Below are 17,476 nucleotides of genomic sequence, written 5' to 3'. Positions count from 1 at the left end.
TTTTATTGATTTTTTACAGAGAGGAAGGGAGAGAGATAGAGAGTTAGAAACATCGATGAGAGAGAAACATCGATCAGCTGCCTCCTGCACATCTCCCACTGGGGATGTGCCCGCAACCCAGGTACATGCCCTTGACCGGAATCGAACCTGGGACCTTTCAGTCCGCAAGCCGACGCTCTATCCACTGAGCCAAACCGGTTTCGGCTGGAGGCAGCTGATTGATGTTTCTCTCTCATCGATGTTTCTAACTCTCTACTTCTCTCCCTTCCTCTCTGTTAAAAAAAAAAAATCAATAAAATATATTTAAAAGAAAAAAAGAAAAGAAAGGATCAGCCTGGCTTCCGTCCATTCCTGTGTCTCCTGGGATGATTGTGAGAACGTCCAAACCTGACCAGGCATTAGGGGAAGGCAAAGCAGGGGGCAGGAATGACTGAGGGGCTCTCAGGGGGACACTCACACTTAACACCTAGGTCATTCAGAAATTCAGGGCTTTTGCCCAGGAAACAGGAAGGATCAGCTCAGCCCATTCCAATGGAAGTTTTCAAGCTGTAGCCCTCGGCTTACGTTTTTTATGCTTTAGAAAATTAACTGTCACAACATAAACAGACATCAACCTGGAGCTAAAATAAAATCTCTACCATGAATCCCATCTGACTGGTTCCTCTGGTTTTACCACAAAGCACAGACCGCTTTATAGAAAGATGGCAACTGCGGCAGGCTGTCTGCTCCCCTCTGGGTTCCAGAGTATGCCCGACACAGGCCCTGCTAGAGGGGACTCTTGGACACCACCTTGAGCCCACTCACTGCACCAGGCCTCTGACCCTGGTCCTCTACAGGTTGGTAATAAGTGACACTTGACAAAGGGCCAAGAAGGCAACCTTAGGTGGGCAGGCTTCATAGAATTGGCAAAATATAAAGGCATAAGTAGTAATAGGCACCAATGAGGCACACATGATTTTTTTTAAAAGCCTATGTTTTCACTACTCGGAAAAACTTACTCTGTTCTTCAGTACAGTGTTCACAGGAACACTTCATTCACTGCCATCCTTAGGGCTACTCATTTGGAAAGGATTAATCGTTAACCATAGGATTCCCTGTGCACATGAGCCATAACCCAGACCCAGACGGAGCCAACAGGGTGTAAAACATTAAGTAACTCCCTTGGTGGGAAATTGCAGCAGTGCTGGAAACTGGCCTGGCCCTTTCAGGCCCGTGAGACCTGGGAAGGACCCACAGACCCACTTCAGTTGGGGTACCCAGCAGCCCTCTCGGAGACACACCTGCGGCTTTCTGAAACGCATCCATTGCCCACTCCAGCCCAGCTTGCGCCTGCCGATTACACCGGGTCCCAATCTGTGTGTAGAGGGCTCCAACGTTAAACAGAATGCTGGCTTTCTCCAGTAACAAGTTCTGCTGGCTGACTGGAACCCCGGTCAGGGAGTCATACCTATTTAAAAGAAATGTGTTGTGAGAATAGTTTACTTGGCTAGTTAACGCCATTTGGGGGTAAAAAATGGACAAAACGTATTTCTTGAATAAATTCAAAAATGCACATGCAATGAGGTCTTCATTTCCAAACAAGATGATGGGCCTGATCATACTGAAGACGCACAATAGCACACAAAAATAAGGTTTCACAACCAAGATGCCCTTCAATAGGTGAATGGATAAACAAGCTGTGGTACATCCATACAGTGAAATATTATTCAGCGCTAAAAAGAAAAAAGCTATCCAGCCATGAAAGACATGCAGGAAGTTTAAATGCATATTGCTAAGTGAAAGAAGCCAATCAGAAAAGGCTACATACTGTATGACTCCAACTATATGACATTCTAGAAAAGGCAAAACAATGGAGACAGAAAGAATCAGTGGTTGCCAGAGTTTCAGAGGGGAGAAGGGGGAGGGACGAATAGGTAGAGCACAAAAACTTTTTAGGGCAGTAAAAGGACTCTGCATACTGTAATAGTAGATACTTCTCATTATACATTTATCCAAATCCATATAGAATGTACAGCCCCAAGAGTGAACCCTAATGTCAACTCTGGACTCTGGGTGACACTGTGCCAACTGTAGTAAGTCAACGTACTGCTCTGGGGGGGAATGTTGATGTTGGGGGAGGGTATGCTGTGTGGGGGCAGGAGGTATATGGGAAATCTCTGTACCTTCCCTTCAATTTTGCTGTGACCCCAAAACTGTTCTAAAATACATATTTAAAAAAGATAAGGCTTCTCCTAAATGAAATACAGCAATTACAAACCCCTCATACTTCTTGCTAAAGTCTAAAAGATTTAGGATTCGTTTTAAAGTTCACACATCAACCAGCAGGCAGAGAGGGAGCTTCTCCTTAATTCAAGACTGAGGCGAAACCACCTTTAGCTCCTTCGCCGGAGCAGGCAGCTAACAGCATCTTTACACAGTCACCTGCCTTTCCTTTCCAAGAGCAGGCATCCCGTGGGCCTGCTGTGGGTTCATTTAACCCTCACCGTCAGGACTTAGTCTCCTCTCACCCCCACTCAGAACAGGCACAGCAGCTGTAAAGTATTTCAGCAGCACTAATCTTAAATATTCAGCTTTGTTTTCTATTTGATCTATTTCTGTTTGCACCCTTGTCGTTGGGACAAAACCTGATTCCCAGCCCCACCTCATCTGGGACAAGAATCTTGCTTCTTGTTAGTTCCACCTCAGAGCCCCAGTGGTTCCCAGGATAAAATGAGCACGAAAAAATGCCTCTTCTCCTCGCCTCACTTGTTCTGAGAAGCAAAAGGCAGACTCTGTTGCAGCCTTCTCCCCTCGGGTCCCCTTCGCAAATAAACACCAGTTTATCTACGCATCCTGTATAAAGGGGACAATTAGAGAGAGGGGCCCACAGTGCACAGGAGCCTCTGTGGTGCCCAGGCTCCAAGCAGGGACTGAGTGGGGCAGCCCCAGCCCCAGCCCCAGCCCCAGGCACCTACCATGTAAACAAGATCCCCATCTGTCGGGTGGGCGGGAAGAACCGGCTCTCAACAAAGCCCAACTGGAGGAAATAACTCATCAGCAGCTCAACACCGGCCTCATCCCGGCTGGGCGTCCTACAAGCCTGAAAGGAAAGGAACAGCACCTGGGGGTGAGGGGGACACAGGCTGGAAGGGGCTCACATGCTGTTTCTGTGGAGCTTGGCCCTGCTATTGGTATCATGAACTCTAGGAGGGGTGGAAGGGCTGGGATGAACTCAGGAGTGCCAGAATCGAGCCCCAGCCATGCCAGTGGGCAGGCCTCTTCCCTTCTGTGGCCTATGTGACAAGTAGACAGATGATTCTAACAGCCCCTCCGATCACCTCCAACCGTCTGCAAGTCTGTAAGATTTCAATGCAATAGGGAGAATATCCTGAAGACTCAACAAGCTCCAGCAGCCACCCTCCCTCCCTGCTGCATAGAGAAACGCACTTGTCTCAGATCCATAAGATCTGCTATGTCATCTTCGTATAGGTAGCTATCTTCACTGTAGTGTTCCAGAATAAAATCCTGTAAGATAAAATGGAAATAAGGTGGGATTCAAAACCATAAAAAGGTAAAAGAGTGACGTCTAATGTGCTCACTTGAAAAATACGTGAAGCCCTAGCTGCTTTGGCTCAGTGGAGAGAGTGCTGCCCTGCCTGCAGACTGAAGGATCCTGGGTTTGATGCTGGTCAAGGGCACATGCCTGGGTTGCAGGCTGGATCCCCAGTGGGGACCGTGTAGGAGGCAGCCAATCAATGGTTTTCTCATCATTGATGTTTCTCTCTCTCTCTCTCCCCCTCTCCCTTTCTCTCTGAAATCAATAAAAATATATTTTAAAAAATACATGTAGAATACAAAGAAACCTATGGGAGCTTGTATACTACCATGATTTTCTGAGTGGTAGGGTTTATTTTCTTAATTGTATTTATGTGTATTTTAAAATTTTGCTTTTGTTGTTTCAATAAAAAGGAAAGCTGAAATTATTATTTCTAAAAATGTCTTTGCAACACAGGTAAGTGACCTGCACATTAAATGATTCTGGTAAACCTCGCAGATATTCAGGAGCTCAGACCTGCATCCTCTGGGCTCCCAGGGTCTTCCTGGAAAAGGAAACTTGTATCTAGGGGATGCTACCCTCCGGGCCTGCGATGTGAGTGACAGCAGCTCTGGCACGTCCACAAATGAAGCCCCCCAGCGAGACTTCCTACTGGGCCCACTGCCCAGTGCTTGACAAGCACTCTGGGAGCCCACTCAGTCATAGGGCACTACTGATGAGCATGGGCCTATGCCAGGCACGTTCACAGTGCCTGGGCTACATCAGTGAACAAAACAAAGATCCTGCCCAGTGGAGCTTATATTCTCTCAGGAGCACAGACAATAAGTAGCAGGCACAACAAATATGTAAACCACATGGTACATTAGAAGATGGCACGTTTCACAGGGGAGAAACAAGAGCAGTCTGGGGGGTGGAGAACACGTTCTTGCAAACATTCTCTGAGCACTGGCTCTCCTTGGCTGCAAGAAAGATGGGAGAGATTGTGCAGTCATGTTTCCCAAGTGTCTATGAGGATTCTCTTTACACACTTTCTACAATAATAATGTAATTAAGCAGGTAACTATTAAACTTTAGTGAAGGACATTCGTTATGTCAGTCTTTCATTCAATTCATAAAGTCATTTTTTTTTAATAATTTTTTATTGATTTCAGAGAGGAAGGGAGAGGGAGAGAGATAGAAACATCAATGATGAGAATCATTGATTGGCTGCCTCCTGCATGCCCCACACTGAGGATTGAGTCTGCAACCCGGGTATGTGCCCTGACCAAGAATCGAACCGTGACCTCCTGGTTCACAGATCAATGTTCAATCACCAAGCCACGCTGGTTGGGTTAATTCATAAAATCATTTAAATAAGACAGATGTTGTTTCTGCCCCCAAAACTTGCTGTTTGTTGATAGCAACAATTAGAAATATATTCATGGATGAAAATGTGCAACACTGTAAGGTGCATTTTTCTCCAAATTAGATTTGACTCTGATTCTAATGAATTTCAATTAAAACCCAAAAATACCATTTTTGCAAAACTTGACAAAGTATGAAAGTAAAAACGTGGAAGAAAAGCTAAGAACGTTTTGAAAAGCATAATAATAACGGAAGCTGGCTCTCTTTACAAAGTGTTGAAACATACAGGGGTTAAACAGTGAGAAATGATCAATGAAACCAGATATGGATCTGAAACAGGCTGAAGCGAATTCGAGAATCAGGTATATAACTAAAGCAAGAATTCCAGGAAGTGGGGAAGGCTGAAGCATCCAACAGATTCAGGGAGGAAGGAGTGGCACACACAAATGGTGTGACGGCTATGAGTTTAAGGAAAGAGCTGTTACAGTGGTGTGGATGGTGTGGGAGCCCCAGGGCCATTAGAACCCCAGAGCTAAAGGGCCAAGGGGGAGAAGGAGCTTTGGAAACCCGGAGAGGTGGCTACCTGAGGTGGGTTCTGAATGGCCACCATGACCTTCCCTATGGGAATGCAAACGGGGCCGGCGAGGGTTGGCCCACGCACCAAAGGGTCACAGGTTCGACTCCCAGTCAAGGACACGTACCTGGGTTGCAGATTCGACCCCCAGGGTCAGGGTGTGTTCAAGAGGCAATCAATTGATGTGTCTCTCTCACATTTAAGTTTCTCTCACACTCTCTCTTTTCCTCCCCCTCCCTCTCTCCCTTCCACTCTCTCTAAAAGTCAATGGAAAAAATATCCTTGGGTGAGGATTAACAACAATAACAACAACAAAGGAAGCCAGTTGAGGGAGCTGGGAATAAATGCCAACTTCCCTCTCTACCCATCCTCTCATCTCCTGCTGGTGCCCCTCCCCCTTGGCCACCAAAAAACCCAATAAAAAAACCACAGAGTAGGAGCTAGTCGCTGTCTCCCTGGCACAGAGCAGGATGGAAGAGGGTAGGGTGGTGGGGGTGAAGGGAAGGAGGAAAACAGACATCACCCAGCACCACAGATGGAGTCTTTATACATAGTGCATGGGAAACTGGCTGCCTGTTTGGTGAAAATAAAACGTTAAAGCCTTACACCACACATTTTCAACAAAACAAATTCCAGACAGATTAAAGATTTGATGTTAAAAAATTTTAGAAGAACCAAGATGGCGACATAGGTTAACGCCGGAGTTTGCTGCCTTGAACAACTACTTCAAAAGTGAAACTAAAAAACGGAAGGGACATCACCCAGAACCACAGGAACGCTGGCTGAGTGGAAGTCCTACAACTAGGAGGAAAGAGAAACGCATACGGACACTCAGAGGAGGCGCAGTGTTGAAGTCAAATTCTGAGGTGCGGAGTGCGCGGAGCGGGCTGGTGGCGGAGGGCGCGGTTGGCGTTTTCAATCGGGAGGGAGTCGCAGACTCTGAGCTCCAGATACAGGAGAGTCTTTAGGGACCCAGACTCAAACGGGAGAAGTGGGACTGTCTGGCTTCGGTCAGAGCGAGTGCAACTTTCTCTCCGAGCTTTGCAGCGGGTGCTGGGACTCAGAGGGGCAGAGCCCCTGGGGACAGGACTGAGAGCCGCCATAACTGCTCTCTCCAGCCCACCCTGTTGATCCTTTGCGACCCGCCCCGCCCAAGCCCTGCACAGAGGCATTTGCCGGACAGCCTCAGGCAAAGGCTAGATTAGCACCTCCCTAGAGGACAGAAGTTCTCTCACTGCAGACACAGCTGATTCTCACAGCCACTTGGCCTGGAGGTCAAACCCTCCCTGGTATTAGCTACAACAATCAAGGTTTAACTACAACAAGACTGCGAACAAAGACCACTAGGGGGTGCACCAAGGAAGCATAACAAAATGCGGAGACAAAGAAACAGGACAAAATTGTCAATGGAAGATATAGAGTTCAGAACCACACTTTTAAGGTCTCTCAAGAACTGTTTAGAAGCCGCCGATAAACTTAATGAGATCTACAAGAAAACTAATGAGACCCTCGATGTTATATTGGGGAACCAACTAGAAATTAAGCATACACGGACTGAAATAACGAATATTATACAGACTCCCGACAGCAGACCAGAGGAGCGCAAGAATCAAGTCAATGATTTGAAATGCGAGGAAGCAAAAAACACCCAACCGGAAAAGCAAAATGAAAAAAGAATCCAAAAATGCGAGGACAGTGTAAGGAGCCTCTGGGACAGCTTCAAGCGTACCAACATCAGAATTATAGGGGTGCCAGAAGATGAGAGAGAGCAAGATATTGAAAACCTATTTGAAGAAATAATGACAGAAAACTTCCCCCACCTGGTGAAAGAAATGGACTTACAGATCCAGGAAGCGCGGAGAACCCCAAACAAAACAATCCAAAGAGGACCACACCAAGACACATCATAATTAAAATGCCAAGAGCAAAAGACAAAGAGAGAATCTTAAAAACAGCAAGAGAAAGAAACCTACAAGGGAATACCCATACGACTGTCAGCTGATTTCTCAACAGAAACTTTGCAGGCCAGAAGGGAGTGGCAAGAAATATTCAAAGTGATGAATACCAAGAACCTACAACCAAGATTACTTTATCCAGCAAAGCTATCATTCAGAATTGAAGGTCAGATAAAGAGCTTCACAGATAAGGAAAAGCTAAAGGAGTTCATCACCACCAAACCAGGATTATATGAAATGCTGAAAGGTATCCTTTAAGAACAGGAAGAGGAAGAAAAAGGTAAAGATACAAATTATGAACAACAAATATGCATCTATCAACAAGTGAATCTAAGAATCAAGTGAATAAATAATCTGATGAACAGAATGAACTGGTGATTATAATAGAATCAGGGACATAGAAAGGGAATGGACTGATTATTCTTGGGGGGGAAAGGGATGTGGGAGATGCGGGAAGAGACTGGACAAAAATCGTGCACCTATGGATGAGGACAGTGGGTGGGGAGTGAGGGTGGAGGGTGGGGCGGGAACTGGGAGGAGGGGAGTTATGGGGGGGAAAAAAGAGGAACAAATGTAATAATCTGAACTTAATTAAAAAATAAATAAAAATAAATAAATAAATAAATAAAATAAAATAAAATAAATTTTAAACAAAGCAGTAAGAGAAACAATAGCAAAATATTTATGACATCTTGGCATAGAGAGAATGCCTTTCTAGAGATGTCAGCAAGGCAGATTGTAAAGAGAAGAACTGATAACTTTAACAATATAAAACCTGTATGAAGAAAAACACAGTGTTTTTTTAAACTGGTTATTGCTTATATAACAAAAGTTAAAGGAAAGAATGTACTGAGAGAAATATTAGCAGTATATAACACCAAGAGTTACTATCTTGCACATGTTAAAAAACAAAACAAAACTGTTTTATGTAATAAGAGCAACACTATGGCAAGCAAAGGACAATAACAGTCATTTTGAAAAAGAGAAATGCAAGGGGCACATAAACATACACAAAAATGTATTCAACTCTATTTCTGATCAAAGAATTGCAAACTGTAATAAGGTATCACTTTTGCCTTGATTTCACAAAAATCAAAAAGATAGTTTTTTAAAAATCCACATGATGAATGACACTGAGGGTAGCAGTTCCACACTGTAAGGAATGTAGGCAGGACCATTTCTGGTGGGAAGTCACATAATAGAATATGTATCTTTGACCTACCAGATTCACATCCAGAAATTCATCCAATGGGAATATTCAGCGAAGTGTGCAAAGAAGCTAACAGAGAACTGCTGATGGAAGCTGCCGAAAGCAGGAAATTAACCGCTATCTTGTTTAGCACAAGGAGACATCACACTAAGCCCTCACGGAAGGGAGGAGTCACGCGTCCTCGGGAGGGAGGCCCCTGATCAGAGGAAGAGCCCAGGTGTCCAAAGATTAAATGCTGAGCGAGTTATTGGGGAGAGGTAGTGGGTTTTGCGGGATCTCCACACGTCCTGGTATTTTCTGAATGTTTTAGAATAGTGTTTTTAATTAGAAAAATAAATAAAGCTCTATTTAAAAGCAAAAACAACAACTTGAATTGTCAGGTAAGAGAATGTAGTTTGATGGTGCTTTATAAAAAATTATTTTTATTGATTTCAGAGAGGAAGGGAGAGATAGAAACATCAATGATGAGAGAGAATCATTGACTGGCTGTGTCCTGCATGCCCCCTAATGGGGATCTGCCTGAAATCCGGGCATGTGCCCTGACGGGAATGGAACCATGACCTCCTGGTTCATAGGTTAACACTCAACCATAGGTCAAGCGAGCCACACTGGTCAGACATGATGGTGCTTTTTAATGAGACCATTTAAAAGCCTATTTATTTAAAATAAAACCAAATCACATTGTGAGGCTTTACTAACCTTTAAACGTCACACAGACACATCTGACAGATTTAAAGACAATCTGAATGGCCCTAATGAAGTCAGGCAAACTATTTCTGTAGCACCTGTCTGTTACTCGGAAGCACAAATGTGGAAGGGAGAAAACAGAATGTCCCCAAACGTTCTCATTTTTGTCTAACTGACATTTGTAGAGTCCCTTTTAGGCTAAAATGACATGGTTGGGAGCCTCAGCTGAATAGTAGCTGGCCACAGCACGTGATTTTTTTCACTGGCTTTAATGTGGAATTCAGCACGTGACATGTTTGAATCCTTACAGATGCCCATAAAATTCCCAAGTTTCTCCAAGACTCTCCCTTTAAAATGCCTACACTCTTGCAGCTCTAGCACCAAGTAACAAATTAAATCTTAAGAAAATTATCCTACAAAAGCAACTGAAGACATTTCCACAGACAGACAGTCTGAGTGTCAGGCCTGTGATAGTGTCACATCTAAAAGTTCAAGTAGCCTGTGAAAGGCTGGCATAAAACTGTTTCCTAGATTGTTTTCTACCCAGATAATCCAATCTCTGGTGATCTTGGGCCCTACAAGACCACCAATGTCCTTCTCAAACCCAAAATGAACCCCACACTCCCAGGGACCTGCACCAGGATTAAACAAGGCTGCAGGCAAAAAGGCCCTGGGTGAAGAGGCTTATGTCAAGTGAGTCAAGTCTCTGCTCCAGAAGGGAAGTCAAGTGCAGAAGTTTTCAAAGCATTAACTGACTGCTTTTATTATTATTTTTTTATATGGTAAAACAACTAGTCCTTAATTATATTTCATAAATCAAAGTCCAAACTAAAGTCACATCTATATATATAAAAGGCTAATATGCAAAGTGTCCCCTCAGGAGTTCGATCGGGAGACCGGGAACTGATTGCTTTTAAAAGGACAAATGCTACAGTGCCCCAAATACCATATGATACTTTATTCTTTCCTAAACTAAAATTAGTCCAGAATGAGTCACGGGGATTACTATGAAAAGAAACTTAATTCTTTGAAGCACTTTTTCATGATGCTGGGATTAATTCCTATATACCAGGCCTGTGCTGGAAAGCTCAGAGACGGGCACTACCTCCCACCCCATCTCCACTTCCTCCTCCTAACTGGAAGTCTGAGGGGATTTGTTAAAACTCAGACTAATGGAGCTGGGAGAGGAGAAACAGGAGGGCATTCCAGGTTTCAGGAGGCTCTCCTGGCCCCAGCCTGGAGGCGAGGCATTTCCTGCTGCCTCCAATCAGGGCACTTTTCTCACTTCCCACTTGAACCCAGCAGGCAGGGCCTGTGACACACCAGCATCCAGCTCGGTGACAGGCACAGGTGGGCCTACAGGTATCATCTGCCTGCCAGAGACACACACAGTCAAAAGGAAGTCACATACTGTTCAATTGTAAGAGGCGAATTGTATGGTATATAATTTATATCTCAATAAAGCAATTATTTTTTAAAAAAGAAAGAAGAAAGGACAAAGAAAGAAAAAGAGGGGTGAGGGGGAGGAGACCAGATCCCCAGAAATTGGATGGGGGGAAAACAACAACCATAAACTCTAGTTATTCACGTATGTATTTAAGGACAGTGGAAACCAACATCTTTGATTTACTTTGAAATGCATCAAAAAATAAGATGAGCCTGGTTAGTGTGGCTCAGTGGTTGAGCGTCAATCTGTGAACCAGGAGGTCACGGTTCAATTCGGATCGGGGCATATAAGCAGGTTGCAGGCTCGGTCCCCAGTGTGGGGCATGCAGGAGGTGGCCAATCAGTGATTCTTTCTCATCATTGATGTTTCTATTTCTCTCTCCCTCTCCCTTCCTCTCTGAAATCAATAAAAAATATATTTTAAAAAATGAGTTGGTATACAGACACAAGGATGCAGAGATGGATAAATCTGTGAGAAAGTAACTATAATAAAATGTTCATGATAGAATCTAGGTAGTGAATATACAGGAGTCCACTGTAAAATTCTTTCATCTTTCCTGTAAGTTTGGAAATTTTCACAAAATGTTTAGGGAAAATATGTAGCTATTTTTCCAAAAATATGGCCTATATCAGTTACAAAATTTAAGAAAAAAAATACTAAAATAGGATATAATTTTTTAATTCTAAAGCATGTCCACCACAGACCCTCTTTTTTTAAAAAAATAAATCTTTATTGTTGAAAGTATTACATATGTCCCCCAATTTCCCCCTTGGCCTCTTCTAGCGCGCCCCCGCCCCTTGCCCCAGGTCTTCAGCACCCTACTGTCTGTGTCCATGGGTGATGCATATATGCATACAAGGCACCACAGACACTCTCTGACTTGGCCTCAGAGTGACTAAAGAATACCAGAAGGCTGCACTAAGTTCTCTGTGCAGCAACGGGGCTCGGGCTCACCCTGCAGAGACCAATGGACGCTTGGCCCATGGAGCCTAAGGCCACTTGCTGGGATACTAAATTTTTATATCAGAGACTCCAATCAGAGTACTTCTCCCACTTCCCACCTGAACCCAGTAGGCAGGGCCGGTGACACACCAGCATCCAGCTCAGTGACACAGGTTTTTAAGAAAAAAGTGATTCCAGCTCCCATTGCTTTGAGATTTACCTTGAGAACGACTGAAAAGTCAACATCCTTGGTTTCCTTCAGGCCAAGTGGAATCAGCGGGATTGTAAACGTCTCCCTAGAAGAAGCACAGCACCTTGGTTTATGAACATCCCTATACTGGCCACTCTGTACCTACAGCCTCCCCAGTAGCCAGCTCAGGTCCCCACCACCCCCTCCTCACATCAACCCCAAACACCAGTTCATTTTCCATAAAGAAGACTCTGGACATATCCCTGACCTGGTCTCAGCCTAACACACAAGGGCCTACCACCATCTCAATCAGTTTATCCCTCCAATCTCAGCCCTTCCTCCAGTAATTTTGCTGAGAACCTACCATGTGCCAGGACCTGCGCCTGGGTCCCACCTCGCCTGCAGCCCTCATCCCTGGGCTCTCAGTTGCCTCCTCCTTGGGGTGTATCTCTCTAGGTGTCTCATCACCTGCATGAGGAAGGCCTTGAGGGCAGATGCCCCATCGGACAACTAAGTGCTCCTAGCTCCCAGCCCAGGGTCAGGCCCTGGCTAGCTACTTCCCCTCCACCTCCTCCTCCAGCAAGTGACTACTTGGTTACCCCATAGGTTACCCTGGGAGTGCACCCTGAGCCTAGTTCTTAGGGGCAGGGCCAACAGGAAGTGAACCTGGCTCAGGCTGTGTTCTGCAAACAGGGATTTAGCTCCCTGACCTGTAACAGGAGACCTCCTGAGGCTGCTCAGCCCGGCCAGGGGAGAAGGCCAGGAATGCTAAGCAGGGTGAATGGACAATGCAGCTGTAAGCTGAAACTGTCTCTGTGCTGGAAGGAAAACAAGGGGCTGTGCTCAAAGCAGGCAAGATCCAACGGGGCCTGTGGCTTCCCCAAAGCCCGCAGGGAAAGCCGGACCCTGCTGGAAGGAGATGAGGATGGGCCATGCTCCTCCCCTCTGTCCTCACCCCACATAGGGCTGGAGGCAAGGTCTGCTCTTTCTGTGCCTGTCCAGGAGACCCCCCTGGCCAGGGAGCCCCAGCCCCACTCTTAGGCTAACCTCTGACCTCCCTGTGTTTCTCATCTGCACAATGAGATTGTTTCTTCCTTGCCTACCTCACAGAAGTGTTTAAAGATCAACTAAGAAAGAGGCAATCTGCTTTGAAAACAGGAAGAGGGGGGATTCAAATGCAAGGGGGCATTATGAATGTGCACATCTCTATCTCCTCTTCCCAACGGCCCAGGGGACAACTGGCCACTTTAGAGCCACACTGTGACCACACTGAAGCCTTAAATTGCATGTCTCTGTGGGAGGTCTTTACAATGGACATCCCTGAGCTTCAGTACAACAAGTGGGAATAGGAAGCATCCTCCATTTCTCACCAAAGTTTGGCCCTGCCTTGCCTCCTCGAGGAACTTTGACCTTTTGGGCAAAACACTGGAATTTAATACCAGAGTGTAGGCTGGGAGAAACACTGCACTGGTCCTGATTAGGTGACCAAAACCACACTGTGAGCCCAGAGCTGAGTGAGCCAGGGCCCACGGGCGTCACAAAGGGGAGAACAGAGGTTTCAAAGGTATCGCGGGCTAACGCTCTCCCTCTGGCTCTGAAAAACACACCTGTGGCGTGCAGAGGACTGGGGACAATCAGGAAAAGCACATTCCAAAGATGACTCAAGGTTTTCAAATGTCATCCTCCTGTTAATCCAGGGATCGATTTTCTGACTGAGTTTCCCTTCGGGCTCTCCTCCCTTTTAAGAAGTTTCACTTCCCCACGCAGAAAAGGAGGCAAACTCTTCTTTGGAGCTTCCCAAAGTTATTTCTCCTTAAAGATGGACAGTTCCCACCTTGGGGCGAGAGACTCCCTGAGCTTTCTTAAAGTCACACCTTAATACAGGGGTCCTCAAACTTTTTAAACAGGGGGCCAGTTCACTGTCCCTCAGACCGTTGGAGGGCCGGACTATAGTTTAAAAAAAACTATGAACAAATTCCTATGCACACTGCACATATCTTATTTTGAAGTAAAAAAAAAAAAAAAAAAAAAAAAAAACGGAAAAAATACAATATTTGTATTTGCATGTGGCCCGCGGGCCGTAGTTTGAGGACCCCTGCCTTAATACCTCGCCTCACACAAACACTACCTATGGGACACTTCTGAGTTAGAACATCCGTTCCTCAAATATTTAACGGAGCACATTTCTGAAGTCTCAGTTGCTTCTCCTCAGAGAACTCCCATGAGTCCCCTAATCTTTGACATAAAAGGCAGTTTAGACATGTTTGCATTCTAACAACAAAGTGATCCAGTCCTTGTGCATGGTGGAGGGGCCTGAGCCTCAAGGGAAGAAGACAGGGCAACCTGGGCCCCACCTGGCAGTTCGGCTCTCAAAGCTAACCACAAAAGCACTTTCAGGGCATTTTTATGGCTGAGCCACCCAGTTCATGTGAGAGAGGCCATCTCCTTGCCTGGATCCAGCCATGCAGTTCTCCCATAAAACCATGTCCCAAAAGGTCCCAGGACAAACAAATGCCTTTGTCCAATTCTCCAGATGTTCCCAGCAAACTCCAGAAGTTCATCCCTGGTATCTGGCTCAACCCCAAATCTAATCATTTCCTTGCTTCCCAAAGGGGATTGCCTCACCCCCTGGACTATCCCTGCACCATTCGTGGTGTGGCATGATCTGAGGCTCAGAAAGTACCTGGAAGAAGCGTTACCCACACTTACTCTGTGCTCTGATAGACTCCCACTGAGATGTTGAGCCCCTCCAGCTCTTCCTTGAGCATCTGCAGGTCTGAGTTCACAAAGCTCAGTTCCAGGCGCACCTGCTCGCGTACCTTGTGGTTCGTGGCTGCTCTGTTAAAAAAGAAGGGGAGAGAAGCACCCTCAGCCAGATATCCCAGCTGCGAGGTGAGCAGACTCCCCAATCCTTGCAGGGGAGCTCTGAGATACCACCTGCAGATGTGATCAGATAAGGTGTCTCAGGAATGCCAGGCACCTGCCCCTTTTTGAGCCACATCTACCAGCAAATGGCCCTGGACATAGCCAATGACACTGAGCTGCCGTGCATAAATCCTAAGACATCTCTGCAAAGAATCAGCCTTAAGAAGAGAAGAGAGAACTGTTCACGGCCACCCATAAAGGACCATAAATTATCCCCTCAAAAGAAAATGGGTGAGAAAATAGAGGAGGTAACACTTTCCAGCTCATTCTACGAGGCTAATATTATCCTGATCCAAAACCAGAGCAAGACAGCACAAGAAAGCAATATGACAGACCAATAGCCTTCATAGCTAAATATGCAAAAATCCTCAATAAAATATTAGCAACTTGAACCTAGCTACATATATAAAGGATTGTACACCATGACTAAGAAGAATTCACCCCCAACTGCAAGGTTGGCTTAACACCTGAAAATCAATTAACGTAACATACTATATTAATAGAACAAAGGACCAAAAAACACATGGTCACTTTAATAAATGCAAAAGAAGAGTACGGGGGTCAGTCAGTTATAGCATTGTCACAATACACAAGGTTGCAGGTTTTATCCCTGGTCAGGGCCACACACAAGAATCAACTAATGGCCCTAGCCAGTTTGGCTCAGTGGATTGAGTGTCGGCCTGCAGACTGAAGAGTCGTGGGTTCGATTCCGGTCAAGGGCACATGCCTGGGTTGCGAGCTCAATCCCTGGTAGGGGTGTGCAGGAGGCAGCCGATCGATGGTTCTCTCTCATCATTGATGTTTCTATCTCTCTCTCCCTCTTCCTTCCTCTCTGAAATCAATAAAAATTAAAAAAACAAAAACAAAAAAGAATCAACCAATGAATGCATAAGTGGAACAACAAATTGATGTCTATTTATCTCTCTAAAAGTCAATCAATAAATTAAAAACATTTTTTAGAAAGTACAGGCATGATATTGCTGAATCAGTTCCAGACCACCATTATAAAGGGAGTCATGATTTTTTTTTTTGGAGTCATGATCTTTGATGGTGGAGGGTCTTGCCTTCAATTTGTAAAAAATGCAACATCTGTGAAGTGCAATTAAGTGAAGAGCAATACTACAAGGTATGCCTGTAGTTGGTAACAGGTATGCCAAGTGGTTTGGCTGTGTGATAAAAATTTTAAACAAACTAGGAATAAAAGAGAATTTACAAAACTTGATAAAGGGCATCTATGAAAGCCCACAGCTAACGTCATACTTCATGCTTTCCCTCTTATTATGATCAGAAATGAGGCAAAGATGTCCACTTCTGCCTCTGCTAACCAACATTTTACTGGAAGTTCAAGCCAGTGCCAATAAGGTAAATAAAGAGTAAATAAAGAAATTAAAGCTGAAACCGATTTGGCTCAGTGGATAGAGCATCGGCCTGCGGACTGAAAGGTCCCAGGTTCGATTCCGGTCAAGGGCATGTACCTTGGTTGAGGGCATATCCCCAGTAAGAGATGTGCAGGAGGCAGCTGATTGATATTTCTCTCTCATCGATGTTTCTAACTCTCTATCTCTCTCCCTTCCTCTCTGTAAAAAAGCAATAAAATATATTTAAAAAAAAAAGAAAGAAAAAAAAATTAAAGGTACCTGGATGGGAAAGAAAGAGTAAAACTGTTTTTATTCACAGATGACATAATCTTGACATGAAACAAATACCAGAACTAATAAATTTAGCAAAGTATACAAAAATCATTTTATAGTTATATACTAGCAATACAAATATTCAAATACAGTGGGGCCTTGACTTATGAGTTTAATTCGTTCCAAGACCGAGGTTGTTAAGGAGCTCGTTAACTCAAATAACTCTGTCAACTCAATGCAAAAAATCAGCCAAGAGACAGCTGGTATCTCAAAAAAATCGTTAGTCAGGACACTCTGACTTACACTCGTAAGTCAAGGCCCCACTGTATTAAGAAAACAATTTCATTCAAATTAACATCAAAAAGAATACTTAGGAATAAATTTTAGAAAAGAAGCACAATACTCATATACTGAAAACTTCAAAACGTTGTTGAGACAATAAATGTCATGTTTATAAATTGGAAGACTCACCATTGTTAAGATATTCATTCTCCATTGACATTTTCTATTGATATGATAAAATTGCAATAACAACCCAGTAAGCTTTTTGGTAAATGTTGACATGCTGACCCTAAAAATTATATGGAAATGCAAAGGACCTAGAATAATCAAATAATTCTGAAAAAGAACAAAGTTGGAGGACTTATGCTATCTGATTTTAAAACTTATTATAAATCCACATAATCAAGACAATGTAATATTGGCATAATGGACCTGAATAGAATCCAGAAATAAATCCTTACATTTGTGGTCAATTGACTTTGATAAAGGTGACAAGACAATTCCAAGGGGAAAAGACAGTCTTTCTGACAATTGGTCCTGAAGCAATTGCACATCCCTGGATATGTCAATGTCCCCAAGACTATCCCCAGGATCAGTGACTCATCAGGAGGACTCACAAGACTCAGAATATAATTGTACTCACAGCTCTGATTTTTTTAAATTTTTATTCTTTTATTATAATTGTTTTATTTTATTTGGTCTATTCCTTATTTTAATTTTTTTTAATAATTCATTACTTTTTAAAATAATTATT

The 17,476-nt window shown here is 44.2% G+C and overlaps 1 protein-coding gene across 4 annotated transcripts in view; it reads right to left on the bottom strand.

Moving 5' to 3' along the window:
- Window positions 1–17,476, bottom strand: part of RHPN2 (rhophilin Rho GTPase binding protein 2) — a 60,304-nt gene that overhangs the window by 16,812 nt on the left and 26,016 nt on the right. For 3 of the 4 annotated variants that reach the window (XM_036346311.1, XM_036346312.1, XM_036346313.1), the window contains exons 3-7: window positions 14,594–14,722; window positions 11,915–11,990; window positions 3,427–3,504; window positions 2,955–3,079; window positions 1,281–1,447 (exon numbers count right to left, since the gene is read on the bottom strand). In XM_036346311.1, the coding sequence (XP_036202204.1) occupies window positions 1,281–1,447; window positions 2,955–3,079; window positions 3,427–3,504; window positions 11,915–11,990; window positions 14,594–14,722 (575 nt within the window). The remainder of the gene's footprint in view (window positions 1–1,280; window positions 1,448–2,954; window positions 3,080–3,426; window positions 3,505–11,914; window positions 11,991–14,593; window positions 14,723–17,476) is intronic. The other variant, XM_036346314.1, reaches the window with a different exon arrangement.

Source organism: Myotis myotis, unplaced genomic scaffold, assembly GCF_014108235.1.
Source record: "Myotis myotis isolate mMyoMyo1 unplaced genomic scaffold, mMyoMyo1.p scaffold_m19_p_19, whole genome shotgun sequence".
NCBI lineage: Eukaryota > Metazoa > Chordata > Mammalia > Chiroptera > Vespertilionidae > Myotis > Myotis myotis.
Note: the sequence above shows the minus strand (reverse complement) of the source record. Positions and strands in the feature narration are given on the sequence as shown.